The 26,768-nt window shown below is 39.9% G+C and overlaps 1 protein-coding gene across 8 annotated transcripts in view; it reads left to right on the top strand.

The window, feature by feature from the left end:
• Rapgef2 (Rap guanine nucleotide exchange factor 2) overlaps positions 1–26,768 on the top strand; it is a 241,802-nt gene that overhangs the window by 56,423 nt on the left and 158,611 nt on the right. For all 8 annotated transcript variants that reach the window (XM_074041719.1, XM_074041722.1, XM_074041715.1 and 5 more), the window contains exons 2-3: positions 14,832–14,902; positions 19,505–19,561. In XM_074041719.1, coding sequence (XP_073897820.1) covers positions 14,832–14,902; positions 19,505–19,561 — 128 coding nt within the window. The remainder of the gene's footprint in view (positions 1–14,831; positions 14,903–19,504; positions 19,562–26,768) is intronic.

The following is a 26,768-nucleotide window of genomic DNA, read 5'->3' as shown; positions in this document are numbered from 1 at the left end:
TTTACATGTGAAGAAACTGAGGCAAATCAGCCTCAGAAAGGTTGGTGACTCCTTCATGGACAGGAGCTCATGAAAGGTAGGTGTGCTCAAGTGATTCATGTGCCGTTTGCACAGTGTCCAAGGGGACAGAGGGGCGTTCCTTTGGTGGGCTTCTCCCTCGCATTACCCACCCTGCCTGGAAACAGCTTCTAATATTTTCTGCAGATTAGGCATTCTGTTTCAAGACTCAAAATTCCATTAGAAGTTCAATTGTTAGGTGTTTTTAAGGGTAAACAAGTCTCATTTTTGTGGGGGGGAGGGTATGAACACTTAGAATGCTTTTCTCTGGAAAGTTATGATAGATTATGAACTGGAAGTAAGAGGTGAAGTGTTCAGGAATTTTGCAGCCACCACACCCCAGTATTGATAGAATCTCCTCACAGTGTCAGAGACACCAGTGTCCTAAGGTTTTAGACTTCATCCAGCAAGATCGTTGCCTTCTCCTACCACTATTCAAAGATCAGGATATCAACGTAAGGTTGGCCATTTAAAAAACTTCTTCCATTAAGGATATTAGGCAGAGCAATAGCCTAAGCACTCAGGGTCAGTATAATTTCAAGTAAGGGTGTTATAAGAACTACAAAAGAGGAAGTTTATGAGTCCCAAATAATGGAGGCCTCTTTAAATAGAATATAACTTCAGTTTATTAAGGATCTCACCACACTGCCTTTCCTTCTTATTTTGCCAACTCTCAGGAAAACTTTCCTGTGGACATTTAGAACTCTTGCCCTAGCCTTCTTTGAAATTTGTCCTGTGTTAGAAGACTTTGCAGCTTTCTTTTCTTCTTCCTTATGGATCCTGAGGTTCTAGGACCCAGTAACGGATGGACAAGCCCAGCCACCCTTTGTAACACTGACTCTGAAACGGCACACGTCTTACTTAAGTCATACCTGGAAATGTGGAACTTGTGGAGTTGGAGCCTTCTTCCGCCTTTCCCTCTCACCTCCCTTTACCATTCCCGGGCTTGCCTTCCCAGGGTAATCACTCTTACCACAACAGGGGCTCTCTGCTTCCTTCTGATTTCTGGAGAACTTAGGTAATGATGACCTGAGGGCTTCTGAGGTGTGAAGGGTGGCTTTCAGAGCCTGCTGTTACCAACCGTAACAGGTCCATTTATTTATGAATGTGATGGAGCGTGTCACATAAATATACAACTAAACTATAACGCATGCGTATTATATCCTCTACAAGTGGGGAGGTAAAACAGTTATCAATAGGCTGGCTTCAAATGTTAGATTTTAGCTTCAAAGGAGAATTCAAAAACATGATTTGGAAGGTGGGATAGAAACTGACTAACCTGCTACCTCATGTAGCATTTGATTAAAAACTAATATATTTGTAATACGTGTTTTAAAAGTCCTAGATTCTGCTCCAGAATCCGATAGTGAACTTCTTTGTGTATAGCTGGCCCCAACCACCTTACCACATTTATGTGGTTAGATGGCTAAACCCTTCCTCTGTCCTGCTGCTTAACTTTTCTGGACAATTCTGAAAGGGACCAGTTCTGAGTAGTGCCTACATTTCTTTAGCATCTTAACTCATTTCTCAGCAATGAAGCAGGGCAGTTTAATTACATATGTAGAATATTCTCATTTGGTTCTCCTGTCCTTTTGAAAAACAAAACTTTGGGAATCAGTAATAACTGTTGGTAGTTGACTCTAGTAAAACATTCAAGATGGGGAAAACAGATGTCAAATTATTTTTGTCTTTTGTCCTAGAAAAATGGCAGCAATGAAGTTTTCTATATTTAAAACTCTTGCATTCAGAGAGCACTTCCTTTTATTTGTTGAGGCCCAAAGAGCCTGTGTCCTCAGTGACCCGTCTGCCTTGCCATTAGTAAGACAGTGCATCACTGCAGGACTGTGACATTCAAAATAAGAACTGTTGCCTGAGTCCTCCAGGCCTCCTGAGGGTGGCTTGTGCAGCTCCATGCCTTGTTGGGGCGATGGGAGTTTACGAAGTGTCATATGGTAGCCCCTCCACCCACCCCCGACCCACAAGGCTTCTGTAAGGTTTAGCCAGAGTCAGACCAACCATAGGAAATGAGTTGAACACCAAGCCAAACGTTTTTACTGAATTACTAGAGGAAAATTGAGGGGGTTGGTGTTCAGCTGAGTTTTAAAAACTGAAATTAAAGCTAGTCCGAGAATCATTTTATTAGAGTGGAGTGTGTATGTCTGTGTATCTGTGTGTGTACACAGCTGGTTTTCCTTTTCGATGATTGTACTTAATCAAATGTTTAAATGTTAACTTAGAATAATATCATTCATTGCCTGCTAACTTAATGATGGAGAGCAAAAACTATGGCAAATGGTTTTCTAGTGTGTTAATGTATACATGTAACAGTCAAAGTTGACAGTCAAAGTCCACGTGGAGTCTGAGAGATTAAAACAAGATAGTTACTTTAAGATGAATTTATCTTTTGTTAAATTTATTCTCTTGGTTACCTTAGCTGGGTGGGTTCCTGGAAGCTGTGGGCCTGGTGGTGAGGTACATTGAGGGAGGAAGAGCACTTAACACAATCTTGAGCACAGGAATTTGAGTGGATTTTCACCTTTGATATTTTTCCTATTTGTTCACGCATGAGTTTTTGGTTAAATTTAGATAGCTGGCTTTTGTAATGAGAAGTTTTAATCTACACAAATAAAGTTTCCTTGCTTACATGATTATTTTCTTCCAAGGACAAGGCAGTGAGCACGGGCTGTAATGGGTGTTCCATGTGCTAAATGACACTGCCCATCTAATGGTGAGAGCTGCCTGTGGCCCTCTTTGGAACTGTATCATCCAACTCGTGCATTTTCTTCAGTAAGTGATAAACTCTGAGAGTGCGAATCGAACCGCACAAAGTCTGTCCCTTGGGATTTGTGAAGTGCTTTCCATCTTCCTCACCTGCTCTCCCTTGACTGACTGCTGTTATGCTCCCTGCCACCAACCTGAAGTAGAGGGGAAATGAAGCACGGGTATATTTTGTTGTAATTCAGAAGTCCATTTTGTAACTTTTGTGTTAAGAAGTTAATTTATTGCTTTGTATTTACCTTTGTCTCGTGTAAGAATCGTTCAAAACCTCAATTTAAAAAAAGCAAAGAATGCCCTTTTTTGGTGTAAAATATACAAGGAAATGGTAACAAACAGGGAGCAGCTTGAATCTTCGTGTTCGCTCACTCACTGTGTCTCTTAAAGACATGCTTACGAGAGTCTTAGGCTGAAGAAATAACCAGGGTCTACCATGGGTGACCAGTAATTCAATTGCCAGGCTTCTCTGGGCTTTCACACATGCATTTGAATGAAATCATAATCCTGGAGGATTGCTTTTCTTTTGAGTGTAAATCACTAAACTTGGAGGCAGTATTCTGCTTTCCTATGATTTCAGGTTAAAGTAGCTAGTTAAGAATTTTATTGAGATGCTGGTGGCTCATTTCTGTAAGTAATCCTAGCTACTCAGGAGGCAGAGATTAGGAGGATTGCAATTCGAAGCTGTCCTGGGCAAATAGTTTGCGAGACCCTATCTCGAAAATGGGTCTGGTGGAGTGGCTCAAAGTGAAGGCCCTGGGTTCAAGCCCCAGCACCACACACACACACACACACACACACACACACACACACACAAGAATTCCATTGAGATTCATACTCTGGCGAGGATTTTTCCCTTTCATTTTTATACACATGTGCTGATGGAACTCTGGGATGAGTGCCTTCACTGGTGACCCTAGGTTGGCTCCAAGTGCCTGGAGCTTTACAAGGACGTGTGGGCAGGGAGGCTAGATTAAAACATTTAACTCTTTTTATACCTGTGGCAGGGCTGATAGAAGGGAAGCCGCTGTTAATAGAAAGTTCTGATGGACACAAGCCCTTCTTCAGAGATCCTGAAGACCCACTGAGTCTAACTCCTGAGACAAGCTCTGGTGTTTGGTTGCAAGATAGGACTGTTGGTTCACTCTGCCACCTTGTGGCCATTCCTAGAATTGTCTCAGTTTATGTAGGTGGCTTCCTCCTGTCTCTCACTGGGAGTCCCACTGCAAGATCGGACCTGCCCCACCCCACAGCAGTGTTGCCCTCTTTCTTTGCCTCCAGGGCATCTGCAGTCTATTGGTAGATGCGGAGGTTAGAGAGGAGACTGCATCTTCATGCAAGGTGCAGCTTCTCTGATGGAGAGTTAAAGTGTGATCCCCAGCAAGGAAAGCGAGCACAGAAGGCACATGCAGACCAAGTGTGAGCGGCAAATGCAGTAAGAACTTCAGTGGCACAGAGAAGAAGCAGTCCCTGCAAGTGGGCTGCGGAGAGCTTTTCAAAAGCAGGAGCACCCACAACTTGGCCTGAGGCTGGGCCCTCTGCTGCTCCATGGTTGGGAAGGGTGTAGGAGTGAGATGCAAGCCACAGATTGAGTAACAGTTCTGGGGAGCATGTGCCTGCTGCATGGGCATCTACCTGCTGTGTCCTCCTTCAGGGCCTATGGTGCTCTGTGAGCCTTCTAGAAGCACAGGCTGTGCAGAACTGCCGAAGTCTCCTTGGGCACCGCTCTGCAGGCACGCCATGGGGATTGCTGCAGCCAGTGCTTTGGAACATGGAACCTGCCAGTCTGACGATTGTGTGTGCTCAGTCACTCACTACAACAGGTTTTCTTCAAGTGATGGTTGGAAACTCTGCATTAGTTGAACAATGGATGTATTTTGGAAGAAAACACAACAATCCTTTAATTTGTTTTCTAATCTCATCCCAGAGGAAAAAATATCCAAAAATGGAGGAAAAGAAATTAGGCCTTCAAAGACAGTTGAAAACCTGTTGCAACTTGAAACCTGTGAGAAGCCTCTTATAGTATTAAAATGTTAAAAGATTGAAATGTAAATACTTAGGCCTCTGACATGGTGGCTTATTCCTGCAATCCCAGAATTATAATCAGGAGGTGGAGATATGGAAGATCAGGGGTTTGAGGTCAGCTTGGAGGAAAAAGTTAATGAGACATCCCCATCTCAACCAATATGCCAGGCGTGGTAGCTTGTGGCTGTAGTCCCAGCCACATGAAGGATTAAGGTCTAGTCTGGCCTGGGCAAAAAACCATGAGCCCCTATCTGAAAAATAATTGCTGCGGAAAGGGTTGGGCATGGCTTCAAGTGACAAAGGGGCGTGGCTTCAAGTGGCAAGCACCTGCCCAGTAAGCAGGAGGCTGAAGTTCTCACCCCAGTACCGTCACCTGTCCTCTTTTAAAAGGAAGTCTTCAGTGTGGAAGGTCTGTGGGCTCAGACGTAAGTTAGTGGAATGCATACAGAGGTTTTTTAAAGGCTTCTTTCGGGGAGGGTGCTGGGGATGGAGCAAGGGTCTCCTGATGCCAAGCAGGCACTTGGTCACTGGCCTACACGCCAGCCCTAAACACTCCGCTAACAGTGTCATAGGACGCACTTGCGCTATGGAGGGTGAACATACCAGGAGAAACTCCTTGGGTATGTTTTCCGTTTGCCGGGCAGTGCTAGCTGGTCCTTCTGGAGGAAAAATCAAGTGGTGGTTTTAAAATTGAAAGCTGCTCTACTCCCTCCCCCTCATTCTTAAGCATAGGAGACTTCAAGCCAGTGTCACTCGCAATGGATATTAACCACCGATGTTACAAACTGCGCAGGGTGACATTCCTCTTTAAACCGATACAGAAGTCTGGATTTAGGGCTCCGGTATAGCTAGCTCAGTAGTAGACTGTGTGCTCAGCATGTGTGAGGCCCTGAGTTCAGTCTCCAGCAACTGCTCCCCAAACCTTTATAAAGCTTTATAAAGCAGGCAACTTGGGGGTACTTTATGTGTTCTATAAATAATTTGTTAGACTTTTGGGGGATAGTGATAGTCACATACTAAAATAGTGGATTTATTTGTGAAAATTGTGACATATGCCTATTTCAGGATTACTTTAAATTATATATTCTGTGATTAAACTTGCATTCATGTCTCATAGATGATTAAACTCAGCTACCGTTTTTCAGTACGGTTATGGGCCATGTGTTATTATGAAACTATGTATCATTTTAGCCACACAACCTGGATTTGAACTCTGTTCCAAAGTTTGTATTCACTCTATTACATTCTTCTTCTTAGGCTATCTCTTTTATGTGTTTTAGTGTAGAAATGTTTGAAATCTCCTAACTGAAACTTTAAAATGTAACCATTGTGTTAGTGGAAATGGCCATCTTCTAGAGCATCCGTCTTCCATCCTCTGTTCGGCTAAGGTACGAGGTTGAGTCTTGGGTCTGTCCGTTTTAATAATGGTTGAGATATTAACTGTGATTCATTGCTAGTGACCTTTTTTTGCCCAGAGGATAAATTGCACTTTTTGTATTTGGATCCCCAAGGGAGGACACATAGGCATTGGTACACTTCTGGTCTTGTGATCAACCAACCTCTGATAGTTACTTTATGTAAGCTGTCTGTCTCTCTCCTGTGATTAAGTCCGTAGACATTTACTACCTAGGTCTGGCCTCAGCTTTCCTTATGCCTGGAATTAGTTTATTTCCAAATACAGTTTAAATCTGTAGCTTTACATTATACATAAAGCAAAACCCTTATCAAGGAAAAAGATCCATATTTTTTCATGATGCAGATAAAAATAATTCTCCTCTCCATTATTTTCTGTTGCAACGAAGAGCCTGTGGAGGCTAGGAATGAGACACCAGCTCCTGATGAAGGCTCCGGGGATGGGGTGAGGTGGGCTTTAGAGTGGGAGTAGTTTCCTTCTTTCAGTGCTCCAAAGATCTTAGCGGAATGTTTTGTATGTTAGTGAGATCTTGATGCTGACAAGCAAATGAAGCTGAAAGCTAGCTTTCAGTGAATTTTAAGTTTGCTCTGAGGCCTGTTAGGTTCTGAATGAGTCTAAGGATAAAGGTTCTGAATGAGTCTAAGGATAAATCAGACAAGAGCCAGGTGCGGAGTCCTCTCCCTCTACCTGCTTTCCCATTGTGGGTGTACTGTGTTCACAGACTCTTGGGGGACAGGTGCTTGGGTTAGGTTGCATACAATCACTCCTCCAGAGTACTTCGGGATGCCTCTGTGTTTTCAACCTGTTTTTTACATTTGGGGCAAGTGGCCTATTAATCTTTTTGTCTCCTGGGCCACAGTGGTTTTTATAATTCCAGTCTGCTTTGAAATAGCATCTATTTTTGAAAAAAGGATGTCCTTCCTAGGGTAGAAGGAAAGGCTTATTGTTTAAAAACTACTTCCTAGTTAGATCAACATGTTCCTGTTTATGCTCACAGACCAGAGAATTTTCTTGGGAAAAATAGCTTACATTTTGTAAGGGTCCTTTAATAAAAACAGCAATGGCTGTGTGAATTTGATTTGCCTTGGGAATGTACTGGGGGAGGTTAGAAATATGTCGTTTCTTGACAGCAGTGGAAAGTGAAGCATTTTGGGTGATTGGGCTCTCTGGCATTTTGTTTTCCACTGTCAAGTTTGGTGAAATATAACTTCATTCTGTGAATCTGTCATATTTGTAGAGAGAAAATAGGAATTAGAATCCAGGATCGTAGCTCCCCAAAGCCCATGCATAGTCTTACAGATCTAGGAGAATGCTTGCTGGGTGTGCTCACTTGCTGTAGGGGGCAGCTCCATGCCAGCTCACAGATCGTTTATAACAAAGGCCGTCAGCTAGGGGAAATGAAAGTTGAAAACTTAGTGGGAGAAGTAGTTAGTGTCCTGTGACCACTGTGCATGGGACAGGGTTGGATTGCTGTGGGTGGCCTCTCCCACCTCACTCTGTGTCTCTCCACCTACACCACTGGTACCTAGCCCTCTTTTGGTTGTCCTGCCTGGGACTTCATACCATGTCTAAGTTCGCTTGAGCTGAGGACGAGCAGATGCTCCCAGACAGTTCCTGGGAGGCTGTGTACCCACCCTTCTACCACTCAGGCCTGCGTTTCTGTTAAGATTGCTTTCTTGTAATTTTTAGGTCAGGGCACAGTGCCAGTGCTAGGCTTTAGGAGTGTGAGGTCACTTGGACACCTGAAGAGGAGGTAGAACTGTCAATGGGAAGATTTGGGAGCTGATATTTGCCTTTTCCAAAGTATTACTCAATCCACCTTTCTCCTAAGAACAGGAAAAAAACTTGCCCTCCTTTTGCCATTTAGTGTTCTCTACCTCACTTGCAATCTCTGGTCATGGCTGAACCTAATATTTGGCTATTGAGCTCTTTCTTAAGAAAAGCTTAACAATGTTCCTTTGATCTGTATTCCTTTGCTCATCAGTAGTCACCTTGCTTTCATTCCTTAGCATCAGAGATTCTTTGTTACAGCTTCTCTGCTTTTTCTGCATACCAAGTCTGTGAGGGTGGCATCCATAGGCACAGTGAGACATTGCTTCTTGGTTGAAGGCTGTCTAGGTGCTAATTTCTCACCGTTCCTGTTGGTTAAGAAACCTCAAGTTCAGAGAGAATGGGTCTGCAAAGCTGTCTGTTGAAGCTCCATGACACTGCCTTCTACTAGCAGGAGAGTGGCTGCTGTCCTTTTTGAGCTCTTGGAAAAGAGACCACTATCATCTCAGTTCTGGAATCAGGCTCAGCATCACTGTCATGCTCACCTTTGCCAGGGACTTGTGTTCCCTGCATTTTTTTTAAAACTCTTCGCAACCTTGGTTAATTTGCAAGTTATAATTATACATACTGTCTTCAGATACAGAAGCAATGGTGGTACCTCTTACTCACGGACACATTCTACATACGCGTGTCACACAGTCACACTCGGCATTAAGATGCATCTATTATGCCTACATATGTGACATGTCTGACCTAACTAGGAATTTTACTACTGAATCTCCAGACAATGATAAAAACCAACAGATTACTAAAATGCCATCTGATCACAGAACTGGAATTTTACTCTGGATCTGCTTGTTTAGTTGAAGGAAACACTTTGCAATTTCAAGGCCTGTTCTCTGCTAAGGCTTTAAGACCATTTTTCTTTGATTCTGTTTCTCAGTTCCAAATTCTGTTTCTGTCATGTGTTTTTTAGATGTCTCACTTACCAGAAATAGTTTTAAAAAATCCTGTATCTCTCCAGTACTTTTCCAAATATATATATATATTTGGTCAGTGTAAATTTATTTGTTTGATGAGTGTTAAATGAATGTAAATGTCTGCTTGCTTTGATAAAAGCAGTATAGACCTTGGGAAGATGATAACAGGTTCACAGGTAGTTCAAAGAAAAACAAATTAAGGTTTTGGTATTAGAATCCAAATCTAAGTTCTTCAGGAGTTTCTTTCTGTGCTATTTAATGACTACAAATAACATACAAATTCATGACTACAAAAGCTAGAACTTTCCACAAATATACTTTTATTCTTAGAAAAAAGAAAACTTCCCATTAAATGGAACATTTTTATTGGCTTTCCTAAATGTAAACAGAACACAATGATTGGAGTCTGATTGCTTCGAAAGAAGGTATTTATTAGTTTCAGGAGTGTACACTTCATTAACTGAGATGGTGGAAAATAATTTGTTTCGGCTTTATTTATAATTGCATTCGTAGAACCTTTTTTTTTTTTTAATGGTTTGATCTTTTAACCAGTCTTTAAAAGACTTCTTGGAAATACTAAAAACTATAGATGAAAAAAAAAATGAAAGGCCACCAGTTTATCTGAAAGATGACCACCAGAGGGTATCATTTTAAGTTTCTAATATTGATAAATTTTAAATTGGAATGATTTAAAATTACAAACCAGGTTTTTTCCTTAACACACCATAATCGTGTTTTAAGGACTACAATAAAAAAATTTTAGGCTGCAAATCATAGTGTTCTCTTTAAGAGGTTTTACTTCCTTGAATTGCTGTTCTCTGTGCCCTTAAGACAAAATTTAATTGCACAAAGTTGTAATTGTTCGTAAATGTTTCCCTAAGACTACATAATTTTTTTTCCAGAAAGGATTAAATTTAACCATGGAAGTAGAATTTATATACAAAAATGTACAAAACATTGTTGGAAAAAACTGAAGAAAACCTAAATAAATGAAAAGACATCCCCAATAAATGGATCAGAAGAGTTAATATTGTTAAGATGGCAACACTACCTGAATTGATCTGCAGGTTCAATACCGTCCTCAACAAAACTCCAGCTCTTCCTTTTGCGGACAGTCACAAAAATTGCTGATCCAAAGCTTAGACTGGAAATGCAAAGAACCTAAAAGAACTAAAAAAGTCTTGAGAAAGTAGAACAAGGGCAGAACAGTTACACATCCTGATGTTGAAACTCAACTGCAGAGCTGTGTAATCAAGACAGTGTGGTACTGGCATAAGGGCAGACTCATATATATCAGTGGCTGAAATTGAGAGTCCAGAAACAACCTCTTATATTCATGGTCATTTTTAAAAATTTTTATTTTATTCATATGTGCATACAATGTTTGGGTTATTTCTCTCCCCTTCCCCCCGCCCCCTCTATTCCCCACCCCCCTCCCTTCGCTACCCGGCAGAAACTATTTTGCCCTTATCCCTAATTTTGTTGTAGAGAGAGTATAAGCAATAATAGGAAGGACCAAGGGTTTTTGCTAGTTGAGATAAGGATAGCTATACAGGGCATTGACTCACATTGATTTCCTGTGCATGTGTGTTACCTTCTAAGTTAATTCTTCTTGATCTAACCTTTTCTCTAGTTCCTGGTCCCCTTCTCCTGTTGGCCTCAGTTGCTTTAAAGTATCTGCTTTAGTTTTTCTGCATTGAGGGCAACAAATGCTATCTAGTTTTTTGGGTGTCTTGCCTATCCTCGTACCTCCCTTGTGTGCTGTTGCTTTATCAATCCCCTTGTTGTGTTTGCCCTTGATTTAATGTCCGCATATGAGGGAGAACATATGATTTTTGGTCTTTTGGGCCAGGCTAACTGCACTCAGAATTATGTTCTCCAAGTCCATCCATTTTCATGGTCATTTTTTTTTAAAAAAAATCAAGTATATCAATACAATTTGATGAGAAAAAGAGTGGTCTTTTTAATGAATGGTCCTGGAAAACTAGATAAACAACATTCCAAAGAGTAAAATTGTACCCCTACTTCACATTGTATATATATATTATCTCAAAATGGATCACACACCCAAATGTAAGAGCTAAAACTGTAGGACTCTTGAAATAATATGTAGTGATAAGAATGCGTAATCTTGGAGTAGGTTTTTAAAATGACTCTAAAAGCACATGCAACAAAACAAAAATGGGAAGCTAGGTGTGTGGGTGGCTCATGCCTGTAATTCCAGCCACACAGTAGGCTCGAGGCCAGTCTGAGCAAAAAAGTTAGCAAGAACTCATTTTAACAAAAGAAACAGAGAAACCCAGGAGCAGAGGTGTGTGCCTGTCATCCCAGTCAAGTGAGAAGAGTGAATAAGAAGGATCAAGGTCCAGGCTGACCCAGGCAAAAGCATGAGACCTTATCTCAAGCATAATTACAGCAAAAAGTGCTGGTGGTGCATGGGGCTTGAATGGTAGAGCATCTGTCCAATAGGCGTGAGGCTCTTGAGTTCAAGCCCCCAATACTGTCAAAAAAAAAAAAAAAAGGATAAACCGAACTTCATCATTGAAGACATTGATGGTGTCTTCAATGGACAGGTGTGAGGCTCTGAGTTCAAGCCCCCAATACTGTCAAAAAAAAAAAAAAAGGATAAATCGAACTTCATCATTGAAGACATTGATGGTGTCTTCAATGGACACCATCAGTAGAGTGAAAAGTTCACAAGTGGGAGAAAATATTTGTAACTTTTGTATCCAATGAGGCCCTTCAAATATACAGAGAACTTTTTTTTAAAAATTATTTTCTTCTGTCTCTTTGCTTTATTTTCTTCCCCTTGCCATATTGATCAAAATAGCATAATAGCATATGGAGCTGGTCATCTCTGGTTTGTAGATGGCTTGGATTAGTTACCAGTTGTCATAAATTGGCAGTTTATTTAGTCTTTAAGTCACCCCTGACAATTTTAGAAGGAAACATTTGGCAGTCCTTGAGACGTTTTTGTTACCACTGGGAAGCAGCTTTTGACATCCAGCATGTAGGGACCAGTGATGCCACTAGACATTGTACAGTGCACAGGATGGACTCCACAACCAAGAATTCTCAGGCCCCAGATGTCATCACTGAAGGAGCCATGATTTACAGAGTGTGGCTCTGGACGTAGACTGTGTGCTATCCACCTGGTCCACTTCCTACATGTGTATCTTTGAGCAACTTACTTTTCTGCCTGAATCTCATCTGAAAATGCAGTTAACATTAGCACTCACCCTGGAGTAGGTGTGAAGTTTATTTTTTCTCATTGTGATTATTAACACATATTGTACAGATTAATTGATTTCACTTCACATTACCATAGGTGCTCTATCATATATTGATATGTCCACAGTCCCTTGTTCTACTGTTTCCTTCTCTGCTTTCTTTTCTATCCCTTGGTCCCCTTCTCAGAGCCTAATCAACACTCCTCTACTTTCATGTCATCTTTTTTTAGTTTTCTCTTAGAGAAAACATGTGATAGTTGTCTGTCTGAGTCTGACTTACTTCAATTAACATGATGATTTTCAGTTCCATCTATTTTCCTACAAATGATAGGGTTCTTCTTTATAGTGGAATAATATTCCATTATTATAAACGCTATGTTTTCTTTACCCTAGTCACCACCTAGGCTGATTCCGTACACTGACTGTTGAGTAGTGCTGTAATAAGCATGGCATGCAGATGTGTCTGTTGCGTGATGTCTTAATTTCCTTTGGATATAAACACACTGGTGACATAGCTGGTTCATGTGGTAGTGCTGTATTAAGGTGTATTCCCACCAACAGTGTATAACCTTAAGGATCCCCTGTTTTCCACATCTGCATCAGCTTCCCCTCTCCCCCTTTGGTTAACAGCCATTTTAACTGGGATGAAATGAAATCTTAATGTGGTTTTCTTTTTTTTAGGTAGTACTGGTGACTTGGACCATCAGCTAAGGCCTTATGCTTGCTCGGCAAGCACTCTTAAGCTTGAGCTATATTTTTGAGACAGGGTCTGGCTAACTTTGCTTGGCCTGAACCTCTTGATCCTCTTGCCTTTCACCTAAATAGTTGGGATTATAGCTGTTGTGCCACCATACCTGGCTTCAAAGTAGTTTTGATTTACATTTCCACTGGCTAAAGATAGTGAGCATTTTCCCATATATTTATTAGCCATTTGTACTTGTTTTGTGAAATATTCAGATCATTTGCCCATTTTTTGATTGGGTTAACTTGTTCTTTTGTTAAGCATTTTGAGTTATTTATATATTCTGGATATTAATCTTCTGTATAAAGAACTCTTTAATGATAGGAAGACACACAATTCAATTAAAACATGAACAAATGATTTTTAATAGACATTTACCTAAAGGTTATGTAAATGACCAAAACCACATGAAAAGATCACTAGATCCCCAGTGATTGGGACATGCAAATCAAAACTACACTGAGGTACACATTTGGTAGGGTGACAAAAGCAAAAAAGACAGTAACAGGTGTTGACAAGGATGTAGAGAAATTCAAATCCTCACACATTTCTGATGGAATTATAAAATGGTGCGGCCATATAGGAAAATAGTTTGGCAGATCTTTAAAATGTTGAATGGTTTTTACGTGACTCAGTAATTCCATTTGTAGTTATATGCTCATTAGAATTGAAAATAATGTTCAAACAAAAACTTAGACTCGAGTTCATAGCAGTATTATTCATTATAGCCAAAAAACTAAGAGAACCCCAAACATCCATTAATTGATAAATGGGTAGGCAAAATGTAATTTACATATCTCCGATGGAATATTATTTGACAATAGAAAGGAATGTAGTGATATATGCTACCTCATGGAAGAACCTTGAAACATGATGCTAAGTGATAAGTCAATCCCTAAAAGGTTGTGCATTCTACTGTGAGGTTCCATTTCCATGAAGTGTCCAGATCAGCTAGTCCATAGAAACAGAATGTAGATTGGTGGTTGCCAGGAGCTTGGGTAAGGGGGAATGAAGAATGACTGCAGCTGGGTATGAGCTTAGTTTTTGGGGTGGTGAAAATGTTTTGAAATCAACAAACTAAACATTGACTTTTTCAGTTTAAAAGGATAAATGTTATGGTATGTGACCTGTCGGTGGAACTGTTGCTTAAAATGGGGTGGGGAGGGGGAAGGTAATTTTACATTAAATTATTTATATAACTTCAAAATACCCTTGTAGATTTGAGTGAGACTAGGGTAAGAGAGATACCCACTTATTTTATCACAAACTGTGTGTTGGTCTACACGAGCATTGGCATCCTTAAATATTAATTCCTTGCTGGCTTGTCATACAAGAATATAAACAGGATTTTGTATGCTTATTTATTCTGAACTATCATGAATAATTTTAAATCTTTTTTTCTATTTATATTGTGATCTAAAAAAGACAGACCTATGCTTTTAAAAAAGAAAACACTTAAATATTTGTAAATATAAGAAATTCTATTTGGGTAAGAATTGAAAACAGTGAATTGATATTAAAAATTCTAAGTGGACTAATGAAATAACACATTAATTTTATATTAAGAAAATTTGATCAATCATGGTATTGGCAAATGTCAAAACTTTACATTTGCTGTTTTCATGTAAGTGGCAGAAAATAGCTAACAAAGAACAATCTATGAAGAATTATTTTCATAAATTTATTTCATTAAGGTTTCCTTTGAATAATGTTCATTTTAATGTCTAAGAAAATACATATTTTAAAAAAGCTATCCATAGTTTACTTTGTAACTTATTTTATTTTAGAAACCTTTTTTCTCCCCACGAGTCTAATAATTTCTGTCCTTGTCTTTGAAACAGGACCTGGAAATAGTATACTCCTATTTACATGGCATGGAAGCCTTGTCGAACCTGAGGGAGCATCAGCTTAGGTATGTTATTAATGTTAACTGTAATAATGATAGAATGCTAGGACTTTATATGTTCCTTTATTATTGTTCAGAAGTAGGTTTATAGAAAATTGCTTCATCTAGCTCCCATGCTTGATGAAGTTTTATAAAATCAAATTGAGTTTGTAGTCATATGACACTTTTTTTTTATTAGCATCTATGAGTTGTACAAAATAATGGGCTGCATTTTGGCATTTCCATACATGTATAGAATGTATTTTGATCATACTCGCCCCTCTGTTCCTTGTTTTTCTCCTTCCCTTCCCCCCCTTTCCTATTCTACATCCCTAACAGTCTCCCTCATATGATACTTCTGACCTTTCTGTTGCAGCTCATTAGGACTGGGGGTGTGACTCAAGCCGTGGGGCACCTGCCTAGCAAGCATAAGGCCTTGAGTTCAAACCCCAGTACTTCCAAAAAAACAAAAAAAAAACCCAAAAAAACCAGTTTCAGTTGTAGCAATATTCAGTGTCTGTACCTTCTCCCCGAAAGTAGTAAACACTACTTGGTGAATATTCCTGGCAAATAAAAAATGTACTACTTAGCACTCAGATACATAAGAAACCAGAAGTTTTAAAATTATTCAAAGAATAATTAGTTCTTTGAATGATTAGGTCTGGGTCTTTGTATGAATATTAACATTAAGTAAATGGCCTCTTTTCTGGCAACACAGTTTATACGATGCACATATAAAAATCTATCACTTCTGTTGTACAGGGATATAGTAGCTTCATTTATAGCTATCTGAGCTTCATAAGAAAGGATAGAAGTGCTTTTGCCTCAGCTGTAGTAGGAAATAAAGGACTTTGGGAAGATGGGTTACATCTAAATGCTAACTAGGCTATCATTGGAAGGTCTTGTTTCGTTTACCTCTGGCTAGTTGTGATGCTAGCAGTTTTTAATTATGAAAGAAGAATACGTTTCCTATATATTTCTCCTTTACTCTTTAAGCACTAATTAATTTGTGAACATATCAGTTTCATATTTGGTTGTTAATTGAAAAATGTATCAGGAGGATTGAGTGCTTCTAAAATTAAAATTTTAATGAAAATCATTTAAATTAAAGTTGATAGCAGATTAAGTGTTTAAAAATTCTGTCAAGTTTTATAAGAAAGGGCAAAACCAGTGGGATTTTGGAAGATGGCTCTAAGCAAAAGTAACTTTTAAAGTGTGTAAGTTTCATTAGACATTTTGTGATGACAGCTTTTCTAAGAAGAAATTGTAGCCCTAATTGTTTGTAATTGAATGCAGTTAATCTGCAAATGCAATTACAGTTCATTAATATGCATATACAAAAGTCACCTCCCCATTGTGCACCTAAAACTGCACCTATGTAGAATATTTAGATACATTAGTTATATAATGTGTTTTAGTGTGGGTGGTTATAAAATTATTGAGAGGATAGAATTCTGTCCTCTAGATAAGTGATTTTTATAGTTTACAGAAGTTAGAAATAGCATAATGCAGTACTTGCCCCATCAACCAGCTTCAGACTCAGCAACTTCTGCCATTTCAAAAGTAATTTCTGGTTAGAAGTAATGAATTCAGGGGTGTAGTTAGTCCATTTAAACTTTAGAAAGGCTGTTTTGGAGTCTATACGTATTTGTTCTTTGGCATGAATTTACAATTGGGGCTTTTAAGACGTTTATCTTATTCTGCATGTGTTGAAAAGTCATTTATGGAAAACAGTTTGTCTCAAGACTGACTTAAGTGGATCAGTGTTGTTTTGTTCAGATGACAGCATGTTGGGCATGGGAAGAGTGGGTGCTAGGCTGCTCTGACTTTGGAGTCAAAATGTGGTGACGTTTGAGTGTGGCAGCTCTGCAGAGATTTCCATGGTGGAGAGATGCCATGGAGTCTTTATTAGGGAGCGGGCTCAGTGCTGGGGAAGGCAGTGAGTGTGAGTGAGGATAGTGTCATTAGTATAGCATATTGGGTGGGGCCCACATTCAAGGGTGAGGAGTTTGGGCTTTCTTCTAAAGGTTGGGGAGATTAAGAGCAAAGGTATGGGATGATCAGACTTAATGTTTGGAGACCTTTTTGGGATCTATGTGGAAAATGGACAATAGGTATGCAAAAGTATAAGCAGAGGTATACAGCTGTGTCCTGTAAGAAGCAATGGTGGAATGGTGACAGGTGGGACTGGGTTTTAGCACAGGAGGTAATGAACTTGGCCAGTTTTGGAGGATGAAGTTTGGAAGCAGGAGCTGGTACAGCGATGGACTTGAAGAAAACACAGGAGATGAGTATAATGACTGCAAGGTTATTGGCTTAAATACTTGGGCACTGATTTTGGGAAAGCCGATTTGGGGGGAGAAATTCAAGACCTGTTTTGGACATTTGAAACATGAGGTGGCTATTAGCTGTTTAGCTATTGAACATTGAAATGACAACATTGAGTATGCATTTAGTTGAATAGATGTCTTGATGGAAGTTTAAGTTTGGACAGTGCATTGGAAATAATCAATTTATTGGTTAAAATCACAAACTAGATGAAAGTACCAGAGTACAGAGGAAAAGAGAGCCAAGGACAGGTCCCTGGAGCTGATAACATTAGAGGTCAGGTAGAGGAATGGGGTGATGTGAGGAGGATCCCAAGGACACAGGAAATATAACTTGTAATTTAAATCAAAAGGCAGGAGTCCCAGAAGGAAGCCTAAAGGAGATGATAAAGGAAAAGTGGAATTAGTGTGAGCACAAGGGAAGATTTAGGTGATAAGGAGGGTGCAGATTATTTTTAGAGCCTTGTCTTTGGAGCTTCAGGGAGAATGGGGAGAAGGTAGAGTACATACACAACTCTAAGGGGAGATTTTCTGTTGCTCACTGTGCTTGTATGTTAGTGGAAGTGACTCAATAAAAAGAGAGAAATAGACGTTAACGGAGGAGGAAGAGGCAAGCTTACAGGAACTTGGCAACATAGGCAAGGAATGAGATCCAGGGTGCAAGTGAGGAGACTGGTGAGGACAGGAAACAAGGCAGAGTCTGTTACTTAATTTAAGGTCAGATATTTTTAGATCCATCGCTTGTGACTGTTTTCCTTTCCTATGAAGAATTGTGTTTCAACCTGTTAAAGAAATCTATGTTTAGTGATGCGCATATGAGATTTGCTTTTGCCCCCTGGAGTTAAGTGACGTTCAGTTGGAATGTTCAGAGGATGAGGACCTTTAGAGCAGTCTTCCTGATCAGCATGTTCCAGGTGCATAAGAACTGGCTCCAGGGTGCCCTGAGACCAGAGAAAGAGGCAGACAGGTCCAGCATTGTGCGGTTTTTTTGGGTACTTACTGACAAGAGTGTGATTCTAGGTGACAGTAAGACCAGTACCATATGATTTGGATCAGAAGTAGGGTTTTACAAAGCGGCCAGGACAAAAGTGACTTCATTCAAGCTGTGAGGTACCTGGTTTGTCTTAAGCTAATATCAAGGACATTAGTCATCTTGCTGGCGTTAATCTCACCAGGGTCCAGTTGTAAAGCTCTGTGTACCCCACTGATGTTTTTATTCACAGTATGCTGGGAAGCCATGGTGGGAAGGGGGATGGGGCAGACCAGAGTTACTCAGGGGCGGTTGTAGAGGTTAGATGGCTTTAGTTATGCCACGTTGAATTTCTGCAAAATAGGTGAGAAGTAGTGAGAAGCACAAGCAAAAAGAGCACTCAAGAGGTATTTATTGGATTTTACAGACAGGAAAGATGGATGCTCTTAGTGTTACCCTGGCTGGAGGAAAGTAGCTGCCTTGTGCAAAAACAAGGTGCTGTTGAGATGGTCACGTTGTAGCCAAGTCTTTCTATTCTGTTTTCATGAGGAGGATCACTCATTCTCTGATTTGAGTTTTGGTATATTTTAGAAAAATTAATTGGGATCAATACAGGATACTTCTAGATGATGCTGTTCTTGAAGTAATTTCAAATATTTCACCATACATGTTTTCATAATTTCATAATTTTTCTTCAGGGATGAATAGGCTGAAATAGCAAATCTTTACACTTCTAAAATCTCCATTTAGTCATTTAAAATACTTTTCAAACACTGAGTTAATAAAAGTATACTTTTGTCTAAATTTATGTAATCTTAAGTAACATTACTGTTGAGCTGTGAATGATATTACCACTTTTTTAAAAATAGATTTTCCTTTCTAAGTTTTTTGGATTCCTTCTCATTGTCTTTACTTTGAGAAAGATTAATTTGTCCTTATGCTACTTACAGAGTATAAAATACATGCCTCTTACAGTAAACATTGAGTGCTTACTAATACTTTTGTTTCTAGCATATCTTTACTAGATTTTGTTTTTGGTTTATTTTGGTTTTTGATGGTACTGGGGTTTGAACTCAGAGCTTCATGCTTTGCTAGTCAGGCCCTCTACCACTTGAGCTACTCCACCAGCCCTCTTTGCTAGATCTTATTTTAATTTTGTTAATCCAGGTGTTAACAATACTCATCTTGAGGGATAAGTAATTGTGATGAGCCGTATAAAATAATCTTAACTTTCAAGACTACATGACTTATTTCAGTTTTTAAGCTATTAGTATGTTTTTTTTTTTTTTTTACCCCAAAGGTATTGAATTCATGTCTTTGTCTCTTTTACAGGTTAATGTGTGAAACTGTGAGATATGAAAGACATGAAGCAAATGAAGTTTTATACTAGTAAGTGTTTCTTTTCTGTTTGTACAATGTATAATGCAGTGACTAAATTTCCTTAAATTTATCAAGGGAGTATTATTGACAGTTGGCCAAGTTAGCATTACCTTATTTTCGTGTTAATTTATTTTTCATGGTTTAGAAACATGAAACCTTTCAATACTTCCTGTTGTAAAATAAAAGTTTATAGTCCTTTCCTGGTAAGTTCACATTTGTATCTTTATGTCTCACATGTGGGTTAGAGATATTAGTTCACATTATCAAGTATTTTGACTTTTTTGTCATTATGAAATAGTGCACAGTTTTTCCCACAGAACAATGGAAGTATTCCCATCTCATCACCAGATGAGATGCAGAGATAGTCTCCGTGTCTGGGTTTAGTTTGTATGTCTTTCACATACATAGGAAGATGAGGTGCCCACATCTCTGGGTAGAGTTTCTCTTTAAAATAGTACTGGCATCTCTTTCAAGATTTGTAACGTATTTCTTAAAACCTGACAACTAATTTGTCCTCCTCCAAACATGGTTTTGACAATGTTGTGACGATGAACTGGGCACTTTCTGTGTCCTGCATGTTCTACTAACTACTTTATGTGCATTAGTTTACTTGCCCCTGATAGATGTCTCACAAGGTAGTTACTCTCGTGTCTCAGTTTTACACATGGAGGAACTGAGGCTTGGAGAAGATAAGGAACTTGCTCAGGTCCCCGCACCTGAAGTGTGACCTGGATTTGAGCCCAGAGATTTGTAGTGCCTCACCACAGTCACCAGTATTTTTCAGTCCTTTGTATGCCAAGCTGACCAACAGTCAGCCCCTTCCTGCCCCCATTCTTCCCAAGTGTGATGGTAGCAACCAGAAATCACACCAGTAGTTCTTTCTACATTGCCGTGATTCATCTTTATTGAAGCTAGATTTCAGTGAGATTACAGTGTGTCTAAGCATCCCTGAGGTGTTGTTAAAGCCTGGTTAGAACGGCGGTGAGCTGTGCCAGTGATGCAGAGCCACAGCTTAGAAATCCTAAATGGAGTGCATTCAGCTTGGTAGCTACACCTGATTGTAGCAGTTGCTCACAGTTGGCTGGTTAGACTTAGTTGTCATTGTTGGTGAGCAACCAAAGTCTGTGGATATTCAGTAAATTAAAAAAAATGACAAATTGTAGATTCACACAATCAGATTCCTACTATTTGGCCAGTATAGTGCTGAAGTGTAATTGAGATATTTTCTTCTGTGATTCTTGAACAGACATGCTTCTGCCTTTACGAGTTGGTGTAAATACAGTTTTGAAAATTAAAGAACATCTGTATTTGTCCCGTATATAAATCTGTGATAACTTAATAATAACATCTCTCTTTGGGGACCTGTTGTCATTACTTTGTGCAGAAATGACTTGTTTGTTCATGTTCTCCCTTGAGCTTAAAGCACATACTGTCGTCAGAATATCAAAGACTTTGACTTGGGTTTTATGACCAAGAGATGAATAGTCATTTTCCTTACTATGTTTGTGTGCTGGAGACTTCTAACTCTGTGGTGTTAATTACCTCACCAGGGCAATACAGTATTCTTGATCTACCTCTGTTCCTTATAAAATGGACACAGTAATAGTTTCTGCTCTTCATCTTGGCGTGAGGATGACGAGATGCAGTCTTCTGTGTGCAAAGTGCTGAGAAGAGCACATCCAGAATGAGGCCACACAGGTGTCACTGCTGACAGTGACACTGTTGTCATTGTCATTGCTTTGGCAGTGTACGTTTAGGTCTCTTCAGTTTTTAGCTGCTTTAAACTTCTGTTTGAATTGTGCAGATGATGCCTTCACTCCCCGGGTGTCACTGTTTTAACACATGCCAGTGAGGCTCTGTGAGTGCCATCTGAAATTGAGACTGGGAGGTAGAGCACAGCTCTGATAACATTGCCTTTTTCAAAATTTAGAATCGTCCATTTATAATTTGTTTGCTTGAGAAAGTTGGATAAAATTAGTTGATTAAAATTTGCGGAATGAAAAGACTAGCAGGTCTGCCTTTCATTTATTAATCTAATGGTTAGGTATTTTACTGTCTTGGGAAAACTAAGGTGAATAAAATAAATCCCTAACCTGTCGAGCTTGGTCTGGAATGAGATACACATGTTTTTAAAAACACTGGAGAAATGATAGTAAAAACTGCAGCATACCGTCAAATGAGTGGAAGAGTTTTCAGTGATGAATGTGTTCTGAACAGTCTTAGATCCTGGGACTGTGACATAGTGCAGTATAGGAACTCAGTTTTTATTCATTTTGTTTTACAGTTCTGGGGATGGGGCCCAGGGACTTGGACGTGCTAGACAAGTCCCAAACTGGGACGTGCAAGTCAGCCCCAAACTGGGTTCTTAATGCTGTCTGTCCTGCCTTCATTCTCCCTTAAGGGCAGTCATCCTCACCTCCACTACTTCAGTTTAAGGCTCAGCTACACTGAAAACACTCAAAACTTTTGCATTGAAGGCCGCAGTTGGGCAGAATCACACATGTGTGTGCCCCACCCTCACTGCCCACAGTCCAAGTGTTATCTGAGCCAGTGCTTTGGTTTCTGCAAGAGTTCCCATGGTACTTTTTTTTTTTCCCCTCATTTATTCATATGTGCATACAGTGTTTGGGTCATTTCTCCCCCCCCTCCCCACCTTACCCCCTCACTGTCCAGGCAGAAACTGTTCTGCCCTTATCTCTAATTTTGTTGAAGTGAGAGTATAAACAATAATAAGAAAGACAAAGCATTTTTGCTGGTTGAGATAAGGAGAGCTATACGAAAGATTCCTTGCATTGCTTCCGTGTACATATGTGTTACATTCTAGTTGATCATCTCTAACTGACCTTTTCTCTAGTTCCTGATCCCCTTCTCCTATTGGCCTCTGTTGCTTTAAAGTTCCTGCATTAGTTCCTTTGCATTGAGGACATCAAATATTAGCATGTTTTTTGGGTTTCTTACCTATCTGCATACCTCCCTTGTGTGCTCTTGCCTTATCATGTGACCAAAATCCAATCCCCTTGTTGTGTTTGCCCTGGATCTAATGTCCGCATATGAGGGAAAGCACACGATTATTGGTTTTCTGAGCCTGGCTAACCTCGCTCAGAATGATGTTCTCCAGTTCCATCCATTTAGTTGCGAATGGTAAGATTTCATTCTTTTTCATGGCTGAGTAGAATTCCGTTGTGTGTAAATACCATATTTCCTTAATCCATTCTCCAGTAGTGGGGCATCTTGGTTGTTTCCATAACTTGGCTGTTGTGAATAGCACTGCAATAAACATGGGTGTGCAGGTGCCTCTGGAGTAATCTGAGTCGCATTCTTTTCAGTATATCCCCAGGAGTGGGATTGCTGGATCATATGGCAGGTTTATGTTTAGATTTTGAATAAGCCTCCAAATTTTTTTCCAGAGTGCAGTGCCCATGGTACTTTGTTTAAGGTGTTTGTCTCTCTTTATTCCAGGAGAGGAAGTTCCTTCAGAAAAGAGTTGCATTGGGGGCGATTGTCTTTTAAAGTGTTTTCACCTAGACCTGTAAATGTGCAGTTAGGAGGTCAGACCTAGCGTAGTGCCCCAGCTTCTGGTTTCCACCATCAGCGTCACTTCACATTCCACCTCAGGACAGAGGTGTCCTTTTCCAGCTCTCACCTGTGTTCCCAGTCTTTTCTTCTGGCTCCTTTGTCATAGATTGTAAGCAGCCATGGTTTCTTCTATCACTAAGAAGTGTCTCCTTTGTCTTGTCCACCTCCAATGATTACTCTATTTTTTTTCTTTTTCTGGATGTGGCCAAATTTTTCTTTTATGTTTATAGTCTTGTTTTTGAATTATTAAAATAGTACTTCATCTCCTACTTATTGTTTTGTTTTGTCCCCCTGTGAAATACTTCATTTCTTTTCCTTTCTTAGCCGGAATGATGTAAGCACTATTTTGAATATCTTTCCTGTCTACCTTTTTAATAAGCTTGTATGTGTGTATAAAGAAAATGGTTGGAACTAAGGTTTTAATTCCTTTGAAAAACTGATATTTTTAAAGAATTAGCCTTTGCATGGAATTGTCGTAAAGGGCATTCACCACCATGCCTGATATGTGGCTGTATACATGTTTACAGTGTGCAAGAGTGAAAACTTATGCACAGTCACACCTACACCCACACAAACACACACTTCAGGAGTTGTTTTATGTAGATGTGGTGATTCTTCAAGGTGATTCCTTGATAATGACATTTTTATATTTACTATTTTTATTTCTTTACATTTTTGGTGATGCTATGGTTTTGAACTCAAGGTCTCATGCTCTCTAGCCGGATGCTCTACCACTCCAGCCATGCCCCTGCTCCTTTGTGCTTTAGTTATTCTTCATATAAGGTGTTGCATTTATTGTCTGGCAAACATAGACAGTGTTCCTCCTACTAATACCTCCCTTGTACCTAGGATTACATATGGGTACCACCATGCCTGGCTTATTGACATGGGTTTCACTAAATTTTTGCCCAGGTTGGCATCAAACCGTGATCTTCCTGATCTTTGGAGTAGCTGGGATTGCAGGCATGCAATACCATACACAACTTTTGTTACTTTTTGAATATTTTGTTTCAAAGGAAGATGCTCCTTTAATCTTCCTAATAAAAGCCTAGCTAGTTACTTGTCATTAGGTATCAGATTCTTTGTATCAGTTTGCCATGGAACTACTTAGCGATGAAAACCTCTAAAATAATGTTCACAGATGAGTAGGCTTACTTTGTATGTGTTCTCCTAAGTGTGGACTGGCAGTACTACACACTGATTTTCAGAGACCTTTTGGTAGTGGAGTTGAGTGGATGTGACTTTAAATTTGGCTCTTTGTGGATGTGTGTAAGTTACCTTTAATGTTTTTGAGAGCCAAGTTACTCTAGGTGAGGAACAGGCTGGGAGGATTGCATTGCAATATGAGTCTTGAAGACAAAATTGTGAATTAATCTCATGACCCATCAGTGGGTTCCAAGAGTCAAATTTTCAAATTCAACTACTCCTTTAAATTTGGTAAATTATTGCCATAGCCCTTAGGTGTGTCCATCTAACCTCCATGCAGTGAATCATTGATTTGATGGATTGTAATAAACACAGGCTTGACATTGAGGAAAGCTTCTGGAATAACTGCCCAGCTCTGGCGCATCATGCAGCTTTCAGTGAGTTTTGGAGACTTCTGAGTGATAAAGTAATGAGCCCATGCAGCTCCTGGCTTTGGTGGCTCTGCAGTAGTTCCTGTTGCCCAGTATACTGGCTAAGTGAATTGTCCCATCTAAGACTTGGTGTCCACTATGTCCACTGCATCTTCAGTGGACAGCTGAAACACCCTTTCCATTTCCTTAGTCCTCTACTGATGTCACCCATGCTCCTCATTGGCTGATCTCAAGCCCTCACGAGTTGTTATCCATTGGATAATAAGGACTTTCTAAAAACTTCAGTGCTAAAATGCTGCTTTTCTTCAGTTTTTAATTTTAATTTTATAAAAAAAATTTTTTTATTAGTATATAATAGTTGCACAGGGTGTTTGGTTGTGACATTTCCATATATGCATACAGTGTACCCTGTTTTGGTTTATCCATTTTTCTCCCTCTTCCCCATCCCCAGTTTTTAATTTTAAATGTGAAGTAATTTCCTTACAACTCAGTTCAGGAAATAGAACAAGAATTACCCTCTACCTTTCAAATCTTAGTTTGTTTTCATATTATAGGCATTTGTGTATAATTTATATACGTATATAAATTACGAAGCATGTTATTTTATATTAAGTATTGCTTTTGTGAAGGTGGAAAATGTAAACACATGGTAGAGCTTTAACTCTTGGTAGAGTTCCTTCTGAAGCTGGTAGCTTCTCGCATGCTTCTTGTGGCTTGATCACTCACTGTGCTGAGTGGTCAGTTTATGAGTAAGCTTGCTTTGTGCTGTTGTCTTAGAGCTTAGCCCCATCAGAGGAGTAAACCTGATAAAAATAATTGCTTATCTTTGCAGTAAACCCAGTAATAGAAGTGACAGTGGATGTTTGTGATAAAAGACCAAAATTACTGAGCCTATGGAAAACTGTGCGTAATGGCTGGTGGCCATGGCCAGCCTGGCGGTCTCTTCTGAAGCCCCCAGTTCCAGCAGCAGCAGGGATGCCCAGCGGGCCTGGAGTCCTTTGCAAGTGCAAGTGCAGGGGACGACTTGTTGGAAATAAGTGGAGTTATTTTCCCTGGGCCATTGGGGCAGAATTGTGTCTTTGAGAGTCAAAAGATCAAAGTTGCCAGGTAGGCCAGGGCTTCCATGAAGACTGGTGAGGGGAGCTTTTTTTTGTTGTGTTTGCAGGCTCCTGCTGGTGTCGCTGACAGCAGGCACATGCAAGGGCACAGCTGCTCTTCTGGTTTGGGTTGCTTATTTCTGGCCCTCTGGGGTTCCCTACTGTGTGTCTCCACTTAGTTATTGGAATCTTTGTTAGTTTTCATTTGCTTTTGCTTTCTGGTGTTTCAGCTCACAATGTGGGGACCAATAGCCCTGTGGTGGTGAGACACACCCCAATGTCCTCCTCCATCTACATTTTGCTAGTGTTTCTGAAAAACACTTTGATGCTTTGGTGTGGGTGTCTGTGGCTGGCAGAGTTGAGCTGAAGGCTGGGCTAGGCCACTTTCTTTGCCCACTGCCTCTTTTCCTTCCTGCCACCCCTGTCTGTCATAGCCCTCCTTTCCCCTTGGGAGCCCTCCTTGCTGTCATTGTCAGTAGGCAAAGGCTGGTTGATGGGGCTCTGCTTAAGTTTTCTCCTTGGATTGATTAACAGCTGATCAAGTTACTTTTTTGCCTCCTAATCATTTTTCCTCATTTATTCAGTTTCTTTTTATTCTTTGAACCTCCTTGTCAACTTCTTCATTGCACTAACTTCCTGCTTTACAGACACATCAGAGCTGCGGAAGCTCTTTCATGTGGAGATGTCGCCACCTTGTGGATCTCTAGGGAATTGCTAAGGAAGTTCTTTAGGCCTGGCTTCGCTTTCCTGGTTAGTGATAAATTGAAACTCGTCTTTAAGATACTTTGATAAGTTGTCTTGACTGTTTGTCCAGTTCATTAAGAAACTATCTGAGTGTGAATAGGTGTTATGTAGTGTATACATTGGGGGTACTAATGAGTTAGTGGAGTTTAAAAACTAGCACAGAAAACTAAAATAAATAATTATGACACTCCAGCAGCTGCTCCATGTGAGCCTGTACAAAGT

Source organism: Castor canadensis, chromosome 9, assembly GCF_047511655.1.
Source record: "Castor canadensis chromosome 9, mCasCan1.hap1v2, whole genome shotgun sequence".
Classification (NCBI taxonomy): domain Eukaryota; kingdom Metazoa; phylum Chordata; class Mammalia; order Rodentia; family Castoridae; genus Castor; species Castor canadensis.
The sequence above is the reverse complement of the archived record's forward strand: the minus strand, read 5'-3'. Positions and strand labels throughout refer to the sequence as shown.